The following is an 18,656-nucleotide window of genomic DNA, read 5'->3' on the forward strand; positions in this document are numbered from 1 at the left end:
CAGAAGCAGGGATATCCTGAAAACCTGACCTGTTGGGGAGGGGGGGGGGGGGGGGCGTGAGGACTGTTTTTTTATATGTATAGTGTAGTCTGAAATAATGTATTTATGGTAAACATTGAAGGTATTGTGGGTGTTTAAAGTGCATAAGGAGACATGTCCTGTTAACATATCACAGCAACACAACCGCTACAGTTATTAAGCCCTACAGGTGGAGTGGCCAACTCCAGCCCTCAAGGGTCACCAACAGGTCCGGTTTTCAGGATATCCAGGCTTCAGCACAGGCGGCTCAATCAGTCATAACGACATAACGATTGATGTTTTCCTACCACTTCTGCTGGGAGGCTGCTACTTGCATCCACTACCTTTTCACCCAATCCCTAAAATTTCAGAGCTTGATTCTAGCGAAGGGACATGCTGGTGTCCAGGCGCCTTACTGAGGCCCTCAATGCATTTCTCTCATTGTTACCCACTTTTCTACCACAGAGTAGGGACACATTATTTTTTCGTTGACGTTCAGAAAAACCCGCCACTCGTTTTCCACGTTTAAGTTACAGTATTTGACCATGTTAAATTAAGCGAATATTCTGAAAATAACAACTTTAAAAATTGGAGAATATTCAAAAATCCTGAATGGAAAAAAAATGCAAAAATTGGAAAAATATTCAGGGGGAGGGGGGGGGGAAGTCACACATTTCCCTGAAAATGTACAAAAAAAGAAACGCGCATCGGATTTTGCCGCATTCGTACATGTCTATTAGTGAATAAATGTTGATTCCTGTATGTACGGTCATTTTGGTCAGGATATTTTGCCGCCACCATATCTCTGCCGGCGTTTAGCCGTCACTCACCTCGCCGCCGGGACATCTCTCCGCTGGCCGCTTCGCCGCCAAGGCAAGCCCCTAACCTTACCCTAAAAAAACCCTAATCTAAACCCCCTAATACTCAGGTTACCCGACCCTAAAATCCTTAACCCGTTACCCTGATCCCCTACCCTGAAACCCCTTAACCTAAAACCCATTACCTTCAGCCCTTACCCATATCCCCTACCATAAAAACCTTAAACCCTAATCCCCTACCCTAAATACCTCAACTCATCCTAAAACCCCTAACCCTAAATCCCTTACCCATATCCCCTACCATAAAACCCTTTACCCCTTACCCTAAAAACCTTAAATCCTAATCCTAATCCCCTACCCTAAATACCTCAACTCATCCTAAAACCCCTTACCCATGACCCCTACCCTAAAAACCTTAACCCCTTACCCTAAACCCTAACCCTCTCCCCTAAAACGCCTACCCTTAACCCCGTACCCTAACCGCTAAAACCCCTTTAAATTAACTTACCGGCGAAACAGCTGGCGTCCGAGTGTCCGCCGGCGGAGCGGCTGCGGTGAAGGGTCCCTCTGTGGCGCCGACGTGGTCACGGCAAAACGTCCCCGCCAACAAATGTCTGATTCCGTGGTAATTGGGGGATGTGTATGGGCTAATTCCCGGGTGCGTGTCGGCTTACGTTAACGGTTTCCCGGAAACCTAACCGTATATTATTTCCAGCCGTTCCGGAAAGAAGTTCCCTGCCCCCAGAACCGCACTCTGAGACCCCTCTCCCCGGCAAAGCACCAGTAGGAATGCGACTATCCCCAGTGGAAGAGCAGGCGGGGAAGAAAAGCCACTTCAGCTCCACCCTGTCCGATCCCAGCTTGTCGAGTGAAAGCGAGCGGACCTCCCGGGGCTCGGAGATGCACCTGCTCAGGGAGACCTCAGGGGTCACACTGCTTGGTATCACCAAACCGCTGATGAGGCCGCGAGGCTGTGAGACTCTCAGTCACAGGGGTAAGTGAGGCCGGGGGCCTTAGCCCCTATATCGTCTTATTTATCAAATATTTTACCATTCTGCTGAGAGTTACCTCCTCTCATATATGTCCTGGGAACAAAATAATGTTGACAACATTACAAGTTATAGTTACAGCAAATAAAAATACCACTTGTGAGCATTTTTTACAGGGTCCGACCTTAGCCATTTTGGCGCCCTGTGTGGAATTTTTTTTGGTGCCATACCACCGCCTCCTTCCCCCCCCCCCGTGTCGGCAGCCTTGAGAGCCCTCCCCTTTCACACCAGTATTTCTCTCCCCCCTCTGTCTCTCACGCTTCCCCCCTCTCTGCCTCATTCTCCCAGCTCCCTCCTCTCACTCTCCCCCCCTCTTCACACTCAGTTACCCCTACTCCCCTGGCCACACACACTATTCCCCCAAATACCCATACAACTCCACCCCCCACACACACACAATAATTACCCTGCCCAATACAAAACATCACTACCCCCTCAAACACCACTAGCCCCCAAATACATACACCACTAACCCCCCAAATACAAACACCACTAACCCCCCCAAATACAGACACCACTAACCCCCCAAATACAGACACCACTAACCCCCCCAAATACAGACACCACTAACCCCCCCAAATACAGACACCACTAACCCCCCCAAATACAGACACCACTAACCCCCCCAAATACAGACACCTCTAACCCCCCAAATACAGACACCACTAACCCCCCCAAATACAGACACCACTAACCCCCCCAAATACAGACACCACTAACCCCCCAAATACAGACACCACTAACCCCCCCAAATACAGACACCACTAACCCCTCCCCAAATACAGACACCACTAACCCCCCCCCCAAATACAGACACCACTAACCCCCCAAATACAGACACCACTAACCCCCCCAAATACAGACACCTCTAACCCCCCAAATACAGACACCACTAACCCCCCCAAATACAGACACCACTAACCCCCCAAATACATACACCACTAACCCCCCCAAATACAGACACCACTAACCCCCCCAAATACAGACACCACTACACCGACCCCCCAGATACAAACACCACTAAACCCCCCAAATACAGACACCACTAACCCCCCCAAATACAGACACCACTAACCCCCCAAATACATACACCACTAACCCCCCCAAATACAGACACCACTAACCCCCCCAAATACAGACACCACTACACCGACCCCCCAGATACAAACACCACTACCCCCTTCCCTTCCCAAGATACATTTACCACCACCCCAGATACAATTACCCCAAATACAATTACCGCCCCAAATACAATGACCACACACCCCCCTCCCCAGATACGATTACCCCCCAAATACAATTACCATTCACCCCAAATATGTTACCCCAACCAACCCCCCTGCCCTCAAATACAATTACCCTCCAAATACAATTACCACACCCCCCTTAATACAAAATGACCACTTACCTCTGGCCTCCGCTTCCGTCGCTGGGCCCCGGCTCTCCCCAGCTGCTGCCTCCTCTTCCTACGCTGTCCTCTCTCTCCTGCTGACTTCAGGGGGCACCCAGCTTCCGGCATGCACCGGCGGGAGAGAGAGTAGAACGTGGGAAGAGGCAGGCAGTGCACCTGGGGAGAGCCGGGAGCAAGGGTCCGACGGCGTCAACCAGAGGCCCCCCACAGCCGCCAGGCCCGGGACACATCATGGCTCTCCCCCATTGGCGTCCCTGTCCCCAGGCGTGCACCACAGGGCTGGATTTAGGGTATATCAATAGGCGCAGTCCTTCAGCGCACCCCCCCCCCCAATTGCTTGGCGCCCTGATCGACCGTGCCTATCGATCTACCCTAAAGCCGGTCCTGCCAGACTGGTCTGCAAACCTGCCTTTCCCCATTATCACGTAGCATACAATGCTCCCACTGCAGCCAGGGATTCTGGGTAATGACATGCAAATGAGCACAGACTCAGACTAATTGTTCCAGAAGGGGGGTGTTTGGTAAGAGAAGGAAGAGCCACCGGATTATTTATTGAACTTTGGAACTGTAAGCAGGTTCCTGGTGGTGGATCTACCTTCTGTGTACAGTAGGGGGTTAGAAGCCTGCTTTATAAGCAAGAAAGCACAGAATTACTACTCTATTGGAGCAGTATAAAAGCATGTGTGGGCCCCTCTGGAGGTAAAGGTGTATTATAAGATATCTTAGTCCCTAGCTGCTGTACTTCTGCTAATGCTACATGTTTTTTTGTCACAGGTTCGTGCAATGACTCAGAAAGCAATGACGGATCTCTCCCTGAGCTGGAAGAAGCAGACTTGACAGAACCTCGGACAGCGACCAGCCAGGTACTGACCAAAGTCTGACATCCACACACGTTAGCAGTGTCATTGGCTTTCTTAGGAATATTCAATCATCCTTAAAGTAACTCTTCTATTTGGTCAAAAAATGAATATTATCAATTTTTTCTGCGGTACAATGAATTCAACCATATCAACTAATTATGTATGTGTAAATGTATATCTTTATTTATATAGCGCCTACAGCTGTACTCAGCACTTTACAAGAGAGACAATACAGTACAGGGAATTATAATACTATACTTGCAATGGAGAGCTTGCAATCAAAGTGGATTGTTGGGAGATTTACTGAGAAAGCATTTGTATGTATGTATGTCTTTATTTATATAGCGCCATTAATGTACACAGCGCTTCACAGTAGAGGGAATAAGCACAGTGGATGGCAGTGCTTGGCTACAATGGTTGGTGGGAGCGACTGTGGGTGTGGGACAGTGGCCATGAGTCCAGGTTATTGAAGTGCTTTATGTAAGAGGTGAGTTTTAAGATTTGACCTAAAGGTGGGGACAGAAGGTGCTTGGTGTATACTGAGTGTGAGGGAGTTCCACCGGTAAGGGACAGTGAATGGAAAGGGGAGAGGGAGAGAGAGCGCAGTAGTGGAGAAAGGGCTGGAAAGGAGACAGTTATGGGTAGAGCGCCATAGACGTGCAGGGGCATAGCGAGAGATCAAAGCTGAAATGTAGGATGGAGCAGATGAGTGGAGAGCCTTGAGGGTAAAGAGGAGAACTTTGTAGGTGATCCGGAATTTCATGGGAAGCCAGGAGAGGGATTTAAGGAGGAGAAGTTGTCACTCAGTTGGCTTCCTTATAAAAATTCAATGACCAGCATACTTTCACTTTAAAAACTAGTCGAAGACGCAAGATTGACACTGTTTGCTTGTTCTCCCAGCTGGCCTGTAAGCTTTATCTATAGCCATCCACCTATTAGTCAACTTTTTTCAGGTGAAAAGAGCTTGATCAGAGCGAGGAGAACCAGGAGCATTATAACAGGAACATTATCAGTTCAATTCCCTAGAGTTCTCTGTTTAATCTCACACACGCACATTCGCCACAGACAGCAGCCCACACTTTAAGTGTGAACTTTAATTTCAATGTAAGCTGCTCAGCCCTACTGTGAAATCAGCCTGCCTGAGATGGGACCGTTGTTGGTCTTGCACGAGCCCAAGAAACAAAAAATATCAGTCGGATCCAAATCTCTAGACTCGAGAACGAGGCATTGCAGGCGGATCCAAATCTTTATACTCGAGAACGAGGCATTGCAGGCTGGATCCAAATCTTTATACTCGAGAACGAGGCATTGCAGGCGGATCCAAATCTTTATACTCGAGAACGAGGCATTGCAGGGAGATCCAAATCTTTATACTCGAGAACGAGGCATTGCAGGCTGGATCCAAATCTCTAGACTCGAAAACCCAACATCGCAGGCGGATCCAAATTTCTAGACTCGAAAACGAGGCATTGCAGGCTGGATCCAAATCTCTAGACTCGAGAACGAGGCATTGCAGGCGGATCCAAATTTCTAGACTCGAGAACGAGGCATTGCAGGCGGATCCAAATCTTTATACTCGAACGAGGCATTGCAGGCGGATCCAAATCTTTATACTCGAGAACGAGGCATTGCAGGCTGGATCCAAATCTCTAGACTCGAGAACGAGGCATTGCAGGCTGGATCCAAATCTCTATACTCGAGAACGAGGCATTGCAGGCTGGATCCAAATCTCTAGACACCAGAACCCACATCGCAGGCAGATCCAAATCTCTAGACTCAAGAACGAGGCACTGCAGGCTGGATCCAAATGTCTGGACTCAAGAACGAGGCATTGCAAGCAGATCTAAATCTCTAGACTCGAGAACGAGGCACTGCAGGCTGGATCCAAATCTCTATACTCGAGAACGAGGCATTGCAGGCTGGATCCAAATCTCTATACTCGAGAACGAGGCATTGCAGGCTGGATCCAAATCTCTAGACACCAGAACCCACATCGCAGGCAGATCCAAATCTCTAGACTCAAGAACGAGGCATTGCAGGCTGGATCCAAATCTCTGGACTCAAGAACGAGGCATTGCAGGCAGATCTAAATCTCTAGACTCAACAACGAGGCATTGCAGGCAGATCTAAATCTCTATACTCGAGAACGAGGCATTGCAGGCAGATCTAAATCTCTATACTCGAGAACGAGGCATTGCAGGCTGGATCCAAATCTCTATACTCGAGAACGAGGCATTGCAGGCTGGATCCAAATCTCTATACTCGAGAACGAGGCATTGCAGGCTGGATCCAAATCTCTAGACACCAGAACCCACATCGCAGGCAGATCCAAATCTCTAGACTCAAGAACGAGGCACTGCAGGCTGGATCCAAATGTCTGGACTCAAGAACGAGGCATTGCAGGCAGATCTAAATCTCTAGACTCAACAACGAGGCATTGCAGGCAGATCTAAATCTCTATACTCGAGAACGAGGCATTGCAGGCAGATCTAAATCTCTATACTCGAGAACGAGGCATTGCAGGCAGATCTAAATCTCTATACTCGAGAACGAGACATTGCAGGCAGATCTAAATCTCTATACTCGAGAACGAGGCATTGCAGGCAGATCTAAATCTCTATACTCGAGAACGAGGCATTGCAGGCAGATCTAAATCTATAGACTCGAGAACGAGGCACTGCAGGCTGGATCCAAATATCTATAGACTCGAGAACGAGGCATTGCAGGCTGGATCCAAATCTCTAGACTACAAGAGGTGTTAATGTCATCACCTGGTGACCTATCGACCACTGAGATTCTGCGATCTTACCTTGTGACGTTGATGTCCTGCAGGAGGTCAGTACATGAAATCAAGTGGGTTATGAACCGGAGGACCTGTTTTTTTTTTGGCAGGTTCAGCCTGGTTTCTCATCCTAAACACAAATAGCAGCAAATTACACGTGTGAGCAAACATTCTTCCACTATAAAGCCAATTTTTTTTAAAAGAACAGGGAAACCACAGTTTAAAGGGCTATTTCTATATTGTCCGAAGCAGTCGTTCGAGTCATTTTCTAAATGAACATTACTATTGACTTCATAGAGGATTTACAACCAATGGCCGCTTCGGATTATATAAAATAAGGGCTTAAGGTGGAAGCTTCAAAAGAAATAATATAAAGCAAAATATTTAAGAAAGTGCTAGTCTGTGTTAGAATAATGTCACCTTATTCCTTGTTCAAAAAGCTTCCAATACTTCAGAAGATTGTTGTTCAGCAGACAAAGTTATAGTTCATTCTTACAGCATTACTAACAGATGTAAGTTCAATCAATGACGATAATATGTGCTCTCTCTCTCAGGGAGAACAGGAAACAAAACGGAGGTGCACAACCCAAGTAACCTCCACCAGGCAAGGTAACAGCAGTTAAAACACTCTAACGCGTTTCACGCAGGAGGCGCTTTATCAAAGAGACTAGTCATAGCCTAGAGTGAAACGCGTTAGAGTGTTTTTTTTAATCATTTTGTGCCTATAAATAGAAGTTTTAACTGCTGTTACCTTGCCTGGTGGAGGTTACTTTGGTTGTGCACCGCCGTTTCGTTTCCTGTTCTCCCGGCGCTGCTGTGTGGATTGGAGCACGCCCTGCAGTTCAAGCCACTCTGCCTACAAACTAGAAAGACAGCGAGTACTGCCACACTGTGTATGCATCATGAAAATAAGCTATGCTATTGGCTACCACTACTTATTCAATAAGATTGCTGTTCTTCCATCAAGCTATTGTGCTCACTCATTGTATATACTTGTTACAATATTTGGGACAGAGGAACTGCTGCCTTATGTAATTTGGTCATTGCTTCATTTTCTATGGACATGTGCCTATGTTGTGGGTTTGGATGCACTGTTTGGGTTTACTTAACACTTAGTTTACCCTGGTAATCATCTTGCTCCTTCTCTCAGATGGTAATGATAGAACAAAGAGAAAAATGTTTGTGTTCTGTCCCAAGCTCACTGTGGCAAGTGAGTAGACGCAGGCAGCTTAACTCAATCCCATATACCAAGCAAGGGGAAGCGTCTTATTTGCTGAAGTGTTTATTGGACAACAACAATGCAAATAAAAAGGAAAAAAGGTACTGAGGGAAATCACTGTGGGAAGGGAACAATTGAGGGAAAGGGGAGCTAGGATGGCAAGTGAGATAATGCTAGGTAATAGGTTTAGCTATGGTATCAAGGATAGCTATGGTATCAGGGATAGCTATGGTATCAGGTATAGGTAAATTACAATAGCTTTGCAGAGGAGTTGAGTGAGGCGATTGCTTCGAGATGGCTGCTGGCTGAAAGAGGAAGCATGCTAGCCTGGACAAGCAGAAAATTAGGCAAGGACTATGCCAACTAGCAAGGGGAAGAGGGGCAGTCCAACTCACTAAGAAAAATGGGTGTTGCCAAGGCAACTGGCTGAGAAGCCAATGAGGAAGTAACAATGTTGTAATCTTAGGCCAAGCTTATAGAGCAGGAGTTGCTGCATGCACGCGCACGTCAAGCACGCTTCTGTTATAGTGCTAGCAGCCTCAGAACAGGGAAAAACACACAGAGAGGTTCCAGGACAGTTTGTCTCTCACTTTGCAGCTTAGATGTTTCTTGCAGAGAGAGATCTTAGAGAGCGTGAGCTGATCAAGATGCAACTGTATTTATTGATCACTAACTCCGCCCCTTTTCTCCTCGTGCTTTCTCTAACAAAGAACTTTACAATATGTTAGACTAGGCCTGAAATGCGACCTGTAAGCCAACCTCGAACATCTGCTCTGCATTAAACCTTACCTGCCATTCATCTCTTTTGGCTACATTGGAATTCTAAACCTGACCACATATTCTCATTCAATTGTCTTGATATAAGTTCTCATTCATACATTTTAATATAATAAACATATTTCTAACAGCCTGCAATACTTTCAAACTTCTCTTAAGGGACATCCAAAATGTTTATTTGCTAAAAGTGCTCTTCTGGATGAGTGGCCAGCGTTACCTTCTTTGTATTCTTGGGTCTGAATATATTTGTCCATGGAAAAGTATTTTCCGCTGTCGGGCCAGACATGACCCCAAAGCAGCCGAGACAGGATGAATGAGAAAAGAGGACACGCTCTCCAGTGGCGTCTCTCTCAGAAACTGATGAATCGGAAGGGACAGTCCATGGCTGGTGACATTGCAGACAAGGTCCTAAAGCCCCTCACACCTGTATTATATCAAAGACTTGCTGATCTTCCAGACGATTTGTCAGAAATCAAAACGCGACAATTTCATAGCCACCCTTCCAACTACACAAATTAGAAACGAGGATTTCTGATTGTATAGGACCTGCTGTCCTCACAATATTCAGCAGAGAGAGGATACAGATTTGGGGACAAAAGTTGACAAATTGGAAAATAGATCAAGAAGAAACAATTATATAAGATTCCTTGGAGTTTTGGAATCTATCCAGGGAAGGGATCTACAGCACTCATATTTGTGTCAGTGGACCTCCCTAAGTTACTGTAGTTGGATAACAATAATACTACATTTCATTTGGAATGACCGCATCGTATTGGTCTAAAAAAAACCTAAGGCGCGCCCGTCTCCTTCCAGACCTGTGACAAGAAACGCCAATATGTTTACGTAATCTGGGAACCTTTTCAGAAAATGCCTGAGGTGCTCCTCGGAAAAAAAAACAAGACTGATTTTACAAGACTTTTCTATTGATCTTATTTATTTATAAAATGTTTTTAGCAGGAACTCATACATTGAGCCTTACCTTTTCAATACTTTTCAAATATGGAAAAAAAAAAACCCCACGCGTTTCACCCCTATTTGCGTTAGAGTTCTACAGGGGGCTTATCCCTTTTTATCCATTTCTTGTCTATGACTTAATAAAATAATTTTTTTCTGCAATAGCACAGTCCAGCCTTATACTTTTGTCTAGCGGTGCCCGCTGACTTTCTCTCGTCATTGAGAGGTTTTCCTTCTGACAGCAAGCCCAGCCAGGAACTGCGAGACCCAGTAAGTGATTTTCAAGTTTCTTCACGGAGTTGCCCCAGGTGAATTGGCCATATATGCGGGACTTTACAGACAAGGGTCCGGTGCCGGTTGAGAGACCTCCACCGGTCACCCCTGTCTTATTTATTGATTTCTTATCGCTAGGCCACTTCCCACAATAGGGGTTTAAGTTGTCAGACTTGGCTTCGTTTACTTATGTATATCACAGCTCTCACTCCAAAGAATCTGGATGTATTGGCAAAATTGATATATTATAGACTTTGGTATTTCATACTCTGCAGCACTCGTCATTTTGGGGGGATCGTTTACCCCTATCTACTCCTCAGTACTTTTCAAGTATGTCCTGGGCACAGAGTTATGATGACAATGCATGGATACATTAAGTGAGCAGGGTTATACATTATATACAAGACATTGCATCAACAGTTAGAGATCCTATATGATTATAGGTGTATGTAACTGTTACAGACAAGGATACACTTGTGTTAGAAGAGGTAGAATAGGCCTGCAATGTGCTGTGTTAGAAGAGGTAGGCTAGGCCTGCAATGTGCTGTGTTAGGAGAGGTAGGATAGGCCTGCAATGTGCTGTGTTAGAAGAGGTAGAATAGGCCTGCAATGTGCTGTGTTAGAAGAGGTAGGCTAGGCCTGCAATGTGCTGTGTTAGGATAGGTAGGATAGGCTGCAATGTGCTGTGTTAGAAGAGGTAGGATAGGCCTACAATGTGCTGTGTTAGAAGAGGTAGGATAGGCTGCAATGTGCTGTGTTAGGAGAGGTAGGATAGGCCTGCAATGTGCTGTGTTAGGAGAGGTAGGATAGGCCTGCAATGTGTTGTGTTAGGAGAGGTAGGATAGGCCTGCAATGTGCTGTGTTAGAAGAGGTAGGATACGCTGCAATGTGCTGTGTTAGGAGAGGTAGGATAGGCCTGCAATGTGCTGTGTTAGGAGAGGTAGGATAGGCCTGCAATGTGCTGTGTTAGGTGAGGTAGGCTAGGCCTGCAATGTGCTGTATTAGGAGAGGTAGGATAGGCCTGCAATGTGCTGTGTTAGGAGGGGTAGGATAGGCCTGCAATGTGCTGTGTTAGGAGGGGTAGGATAGGCCTGCAATGTGCTGTGTTAGGAGGGGTAGGATAGGCCTGCAATGTGCTGTGTTAGGAGAGGTAGGATAGGCCTGCAATGTGCTGTGTTAGGAGAGGTAGGATAGGCCTGCAATGTGCTGAGTTAGGAGAGGTAGGATAGGCCTGCAATGTGCTGTGTTAGAAGAGGTAGGCTAGGCCTGCAATGTGCTGTGTTAGGAGAGGTAGGATAGGCCTGCAATGTGCTGTGTTAGGAGGGGTAGGATAGTCCTGCAATGTGCTGTGTTAGGCAAGGTAGGATAGGCCTGCAATGTGCTGTGTTAGGAGAGGTAGTATAGGCCTGCAATGTGCTGTGTTAGAAGAGGTAGGATAGGCTGCAATGTGCTGTGTTAGGAGAGGTAGGATAGGCCTGCAATGTGCTGTGTTAGGAGAGGTAGGATAGGCCTGCAATGTGCTGTGTTAGGAGAGGTAGGATAGGCCTGCAATGTGCTGTGTTAGGAGAGGTAGGATAGGCCTGCAATGTGCTGTGTTAGCAGAGGTAGGGTAGTCCTGCAATGTGCTGTGTTAGAAGACTGTAACCAAGCAGCTGTAAGAGCAGCTTTGGGGCGACAGATGTACCACTGCAGAGGGCGGTTTAGGACGTTTGGCCGTGACCAAACCTCCACCGGCGGTCCACCTCCACACATGCAACCGCCAGGAGAACTCGCCACCGGGACACCTCGCCGCCGCACGTGATGTCGACGACGCATCTTTAAATGTCCTCGGAGCCGCACGCGACATCTTTAAATGGCCGCCACTGTCCTCGGAGCAGTGAAACATTTAAATATGTCATCTTTGACGGCGGGGAGTTCTCCCGGCGGTGACGTGTGATGGTGGAGCACCCGGGAGCGGTTTGGTCGCGAGCAGCCGCCGCTGTCCTCGTAGTGGCGTGGGACATTTCAAGATGGCGTAGTTGACGGTGTGGTGGTGGAGCGCCGAGGGGGGGAGGGGGAAAGGGGCTGACTAAACACATAGCAGCAAACAATCCCAGATGTTAACCCTTATCACTCTGGTTCTGTGCAGAGGGGAGCAGCTCTTGGGGAGGCCTTCCAGGCGTCTGCCTTTGGGGTGACGCAGATGTAGGCTGAAGGGGTTCTGAATTAAACAAGCTGACTAAAAGAAGAAGGGTGTTTCAGCCTGTATGCACTGAGCTGAAGCAGATGAGTTTTTTACGTCTTTATGTGAAATTTGCCACGCCTTTTATAGTAGCAGAAGAAGAAGAGTTCCCGTTATTAGACACACAAATGTCTAATAGTAGATGGGTATTCCTAGAGCATGGGGTGGTAACTCCAGTCCTCAAGGGCCACCTACAGGTCAGGTTTTCAGGATATCACTGCTTCAGCACAGGTGGCTCAATCAGTGGCTCAGTCAGAATGAGGATTGGAGTTGCCCACCCTTGTCCTGGAGGGTCATTTTGTACAATGAACCCACAGCATTGTTCGATGTTTATGCGCCTAATGAAAATAACAAGAAATTGCTGGAGTTTGGTCCTGGGAGGTGATCTCAGCTCATTGAATACGATCTATTTAAACAAAATGACTGCGTTGTCTGCTACAAAGTTAAACAGCCCGTTGACATACAATGCATAACAAATTGTTCTGGGCTTGCTGATTTGCGGAGAATGCTATGGCCGTTGGAAAGAGATAATAATAATAGCATGTTCTTGTATAGCGCTGCTAGTTATACGTAGCGCTTTACAGAGACATTTTGCAGGCGCAGGTCCCTGCCCCCGTGGAGCTTACAATCTATGTTTTTGGTGCCTGAGGCACAGGGAGATAAAGTGACTTTCCCAAGGTCACAAGGAGCCGACACCAGGAATTGAACCGGGCTCCCCTGCTGCAAACTCTCAGTGCCATTTACTCACTGAGCCGCTCCCTCTCCAAGGCTCGTCCAACTATGTGCAGAATGTATTATTTCCCAGTGTGCTCATCTCTTGTTTACAAAACAACCCAAGGTTTGTCTTCCTGATCACACGTCATTTATTTTTTTTCTGTAGTTATATAATGTTGCAAAAAGATCGATCTTCTGCCTTTCCTTATAAACTGCTAGGAAATGAAGTTTCCAAACCCCGTCGTGAAGAATGCTGATTCCCATACGTTTTAGGAAGCAGCCAACTAAATGTTGACTCGACACTTTTTTGGAGATGCTGCTAAAACGGGTTTGAGGGTCAAGATAGCTACATACTGTATCTAAAATCAGGGACACGGAAGGGGAGAGACACATGTTCTTTTATTCATGAGTAAACTCTCTGAAACGTACACAGCTTTCGAGATACTGAGATGTCTTTTATAAACGCAAACATATCATTATAATAATTTTTTTAGAAGAAATGGACAATACTCTAATTAAAATAAATACAAATTCTCTAGGTGTGGTAATAAATCTGGAAATGTATCATGTAATCTGGTCTCATCGAAATGCCAAAGTGTTTGCACCGGCACTAAAAGACAGTCAGGGCTTTAGAACGACAGATTCAAACAAATATCTTGTTAGGTTTTAAGGAAATACCTGCTTCAGCACAGGTGGCTCAATCAGTCCCATGCGTCAGCACAGGTGGCTCAATCAGTCCCATGCTTCAGCACAGGTGGCTCAATCAGTCCCTGCGTCAGCACAGGTGGCGCAATCAGTCTCTGCTTCAGCACAGGTGGCTCAATCAGTGGCTCAGTCTTCAATTCAGCCACTGATTGAGCCACCTGTGCTGAAGCAGGGATATCCTTGAAACCTGACCTGGTGGGAGGGATCTTAAGGACTGGCGCAGATGACAGCTTAATAGCCAGAAATAACCATCGCTAAGCAGCACGAGATTTTCTCCCGTGTTTGCTCTTATTAAAAACGTTTTATTTTTTCACCCTCTGCGTTTATTCATTGAAGTGGCGCGGCGACTTTTTGGCTTTTTTTGCCTCTTTTTCTCTGCATGGTGGCGTAGGGAGGTTTTTCCCCCCACAATTAGTGCAAAAATGTGCCCAATTCTACAACACTGTAAACAGGGGTGCCACCATCTACTGAAGGCCAACCCGGAGACGCCATTTTTACATTTTGCGCTTACCTTCTTTGGCGGCGTCTCCCTGGCATCTTCTGGCACTGCTCCAACATCCTCCGGCATCTCCTGCTCCAACCCGTAAATATGGCTGCGCGGCGTCACATGGCGCAGGGTTGCCATGACAACGGGACGCTAAGTGCCGTCACGCAGCGTCAAGTTACCATGACAACGGGCCGCCTCACGTAGCGTCTTGTTGTCATGGCAACATGCATCACGTGATGCTGTGACGTCACGTAGCTCCCCCCCGTTGCCCTGGCAATGCTGCGCCATTTGACGCCCTGTGCGGCCATGTTGAACGGAGTTATAGCAGGGGAGGATGCCGGGAGGACTCCGGGGCCGCCGGGAAATTCCTCCGCCACCGCCGAACTCAACCACAAGCCACCACCCGGAGGTTTACGGAGCAAACCCGGAGCCGGAAGATACGTGGTCAAAACCCGTAGTCTCTGGGTCAAACCCGGAGTGGTGGCGACCCTGCCTGTAAATAATCTACATACATACGGTGAGACACAGAGAAAATGCCAATACTTCGGCTTCTTCATACAGAGACCACTGCGTGATGTTTCAGAGACTTAAATGTGACCTGATAAACTCCTATGTGCTTTCTGTATTGACCATACACAGTATAGCAGGGACGGGCACCTCCAGCCCTTAAGTGCCTTCTGTATTGACCATACACAGTATAGCAGGGGTGGGCACCTCCAGCCCTTAAGTGCTTTCTGTATTGACCATACACAGTATAGCAGGGGCGGGCACCTCCAGCCCTTAAGTGCTGTCTGTATTGACCATACACAGTATAGCAGGGGTGGGCATCTCCAGCCCTTAAGTGCCGTCTGTATTGACCATACACAGTATAGCAGGGGTGGGCACCTCCAGCCCTTAAGTGCTTTCTGTATTGACCATACACAGTATAGCAGGGGTGGGCATCTCCAGCCCTTAAGTGCTGTCTGTATTGACCATACACAGTATAGCAGGGGTGGGCATCTCCAGCCCTTAAGTGCCGTCTGTATTGACCATACACAGTATAGCAGGGGTGGGCACCTCCAGCCCTTAAGTGCTTTCTGTATTGACCATACACAGTATAGCAGGGGTGGGCATCTCCAGCCCTTAAGTGCTTTCTGTATTGACCATACACAGTATAGCAGGGGTGGGCACCTCCAGCCCTTAAGTGCCTTCTGTATTGACCATACACAGTATAGCAGGGGTGGGCACCTCCAGCCCTTAAGGGTCGTGTCACGGGAGAGACCAGGACTAACACACCAGGGATCAATTCGCCAGACAGAAACACAGAGTTTATCCAATTAATTTATTGGGAAAAGGAATATCCACAACTATGTATAGTAAATCAACACAGACACAACTGGGAAAGCGGGTATCCGAGGTACAGGGAACTCCCTAAAGAAATGTTCCCTTTTCTGTCTCCCTGCAGCGTGTCCTTTATTAAAAGCAGTCGTATTTACCCCAACGTCACAGGCCGAGCCACCTATGCTGAAGCAGGGATTGTATTGTATTGTATGTCTTTATTTATATAGCGCCATTAATGTACGTAGCGCTTCTCAGTAGTAATACACGTGGTAATCAAATAAATAACAAATAATATAAATAACAGGTCATGGGAATAAGTGCTTTAGACATAAAAGTAACATTAAGGAAGAGGAGTCCCTGCCCCGAGGAGCTTACAGTCTAATTGGTAGGTAGGGAGAACGTACAGAGACAGTAGGAGGGAGTCCTGGTAAGTGCGTCTGCAGGGGGCCAGCTTTATGTATCATGTTCAGAATATCCACAGTGCTATTCATATGCTTCTTTAAGCAAGTGTGTCTTAAGGTGGGTCTTAAAGGTGGATAGCGAGGGGGCTAGTCGGGTACTGAGGGGAAGGGCATTCCAGAGGTGTGGGGATACCCTGAAAACCTGACCTGTTGGTGGCCTTTTGATGACTGGAGTTGGCCACCCCCCGCTATACAGTGTACCAGCCATCATCTCATTAATAGGGTAGGACGGGATTCTACTGTATGTCTAAGTTCCCCATGCTCATTGTTTGATGACAGTGGAACATTTCTGCTGATGTTAGCTGCAGAAATCTCCCCCCCACCCCCCACCGTTATGGGCCTTGAATTAGCTGCAGAAATCACCTCCACCCCACAACCCCAGCCCCCCCCCGAGATGGGCTTGGAAGTTAGCTGCAGAAAGCACCTCCACCCCACAACCTCCCCCCCCCCCCCCCCGAGATGGGCCTTGCACTTAGCTGCAGAAATCACCTCCACCCCACAACCCCCCCCCCCCCCCGAGATGGGCCTTGCACTTAGCTGCAGAGATCACCCTCCCCCCCCCCCCTCGTGGGCCTTGCACTTAGCTGCAGAGATCACCCTCCCCCCCTGTGGGCCTTGCACTTAGCTGTAGAGATCACCCTCCCCCCCCCCCCTGTGGGCCTTGCACTTAGCTGCAGAGATCACCCTCCCCCCCCCCCCTGTGGGCCTTGCACTTAGCTGCAGAGATCACCCTCCCCCCCCCCCCCCCCCTGTGGGCCTTGCACTTAGCTGCAGAGATCACCCTCCCCCCCCCCTGTGGGCCTTGCACTTAGCTGCAGAGATCACCCTCCCCCCCCCTGTGGGCCTTGCACTTAGCTGCAGAGATCACCCTCCCCCCCCCCTGTGGGCCTTGCACTTAGCTGCAGAGATCACCCTCCCCCCCCCTGTGGGCCTTGCACTTAGCTGCAGAGATCACCCTCCCCCCCCCCCCTGTGGGCCTTGCACTTAGCTGCAGAGATCACCCTCCCCCCCCCTGTGGGCCTTGCACTTAGCTGCAGAGATCACCCTCCCCCCCCCCCTGTGGGCCTTGCACTTAGCTGCAGAGATCACCCTCCCCCCCCCCCCCCCCTGTGGGCCTTGCACTTAGCTGCAGAGATCACCCTCCCCCCCCCCTGTGGGCCTTGCACTTAGCTGCAGAGATCACCCTCCCCCCCCCCTGTGGGCCTTGCACTTAGCTGCAGAGATCACCCTCCCCCCCCCTGTGGGCCTTGCACTTAGCTGCAGAGATCACCCTCCCCCCCCCCCTGTGGGCCTTGCACTTAGCTGCAGAGATCACCCTCCCCCCCCCCCTGTGGGCCTTGCACTTAGCTGCAGAGATCACCCTCCCCCCCCCCCCTGTGGGCCTTGCACTTAGCTGCAGAGATCACCCTCCCCCCCCCCCTGTGGGCCTTGCACTTAGCTGCAGAGATCACCCTCCCCCCCCCCCCCCCCCTGTGGGCCTTGCACTTAGCTGCAGAGATCACCCTCCCCCCCCCCTGTGGGCCTTGCACTTAGCTGCAGAGATCACCCTCCCCCCCCCTGTGGGCCTTGCACTTAGCTGCAGAGATCACCCTCCCCCCCCCCTGTGGGCCTTGCACTTAGCTGCAGAGATCACCCTCCCCCCCCCCCTGTGGGCCTTGCACTTAGCTGCAGAGATCACCCTCCCCCCCCCCCCTGTGGGCCTTGCACTTAGCTGCAGAGATCACCCTCCCCCCCCCCCTGTGGGCCTTGCACTTAGCTGCAGAGATCACCCTCCCCCCCCCCCCCCTGTGGGCCTTGCACTTAGCTGCAGAGATCACCCTCCCCCCCCCCCTGTGGGCCTTGCACTTAGCTGCAGAGATCACCCTCCCCCCCCCCCCCCTGTGGGCCTTGCACTTAGCTGCAGAGATCACCCCCCCCCCCCCCCCTGTGGGCCTTGCTCACATTTTCTGCTTTCATTCCTCATTCCAATCGCATTTCTTTTTTATCGGTCTAATTTGAGCCCTGTTACTACCTCGCAGCCGCACAGAGCTGCAGGGGGCTGGCGTTCTGCAGAATATCTGTGCTCCTGGTGCTCGTGATTCCTGAGACACGCGCGGGTGAAGGTCCTTCTCTGACGCCTGCGTTCTGCTCTGGTGTTGGCAGTTCGCTACTCGATGTGCGTCATATAATTATTATCATTTATTAGTAATGCACCAACACATACTGCGGCGGAGTTTGGGGGCGGGTGGAAACACGAAGAATAAAATGACCACATTGACATGCGGTAACGGGGTAAGGAGGCGTCTAAACGGATAACTATAATAACACGGACAGGTGCCGAGAGGGATAACCCTACACTATAAACTGTGAGACTGTCGTCTTCATTGCCATTTCAACGGAGCCTAAAGCTTCCCTGATGTGGATATTAAGTTGGGGCCAATGAGAGAGTAAGAAAGGCATGTGGGGGAGCAAGAGGGAGGCAAAGCCCCTTATTCAATATGGTCTCCTCCTGGTCCCACGCAAGTCCCATTTAAGTGAATGGAGCTGAAATGTTTCCTAACAATGAGAAGTTGTCTTCACTGTATATTGCACGTGTGCCAAACAGAGA

General features: G+C 48.8%; 1 protein-coding gene across 1 annotated transcript in view; it reads left to right on the forward strand.

Annotated features, from left to right (window-relative positions):
• LOC142487948 (uncharacterized) overlaps positions 1–18,656 on the forward strand; it is a 93,596-nt gene that overhangs the window by 56,065 nt on the left and 18,875 nt on the right. The window contains exons 3-4 of the mRNA XM_075588115.1: positions 1,552–1,830; positions 4,071–4,159. Of these exons, the coding sequence (XP_075444230.1) occupies positions 1,552–1,830; positions 4,071–4,159 (368 nt within the window). The remainder of the gene's footprint in view (positions 1–1,551; positions 1,831–4,070; positions 4,160–18,656) is intronic.

This window comes from Ascaphus truei, chromosome 2 (assembly GCF_040206685.1).
Source record: "Ascaphus truei isolate aAscTru1 chromosome 2, aAscTru1.hap1, whole genome shotgun sequence".
NCBI lineage: Eukaryota > Metazoa > Chordata > Amphibia > Anura > Ascaphidae > Ascaphus > Ascaphus truei.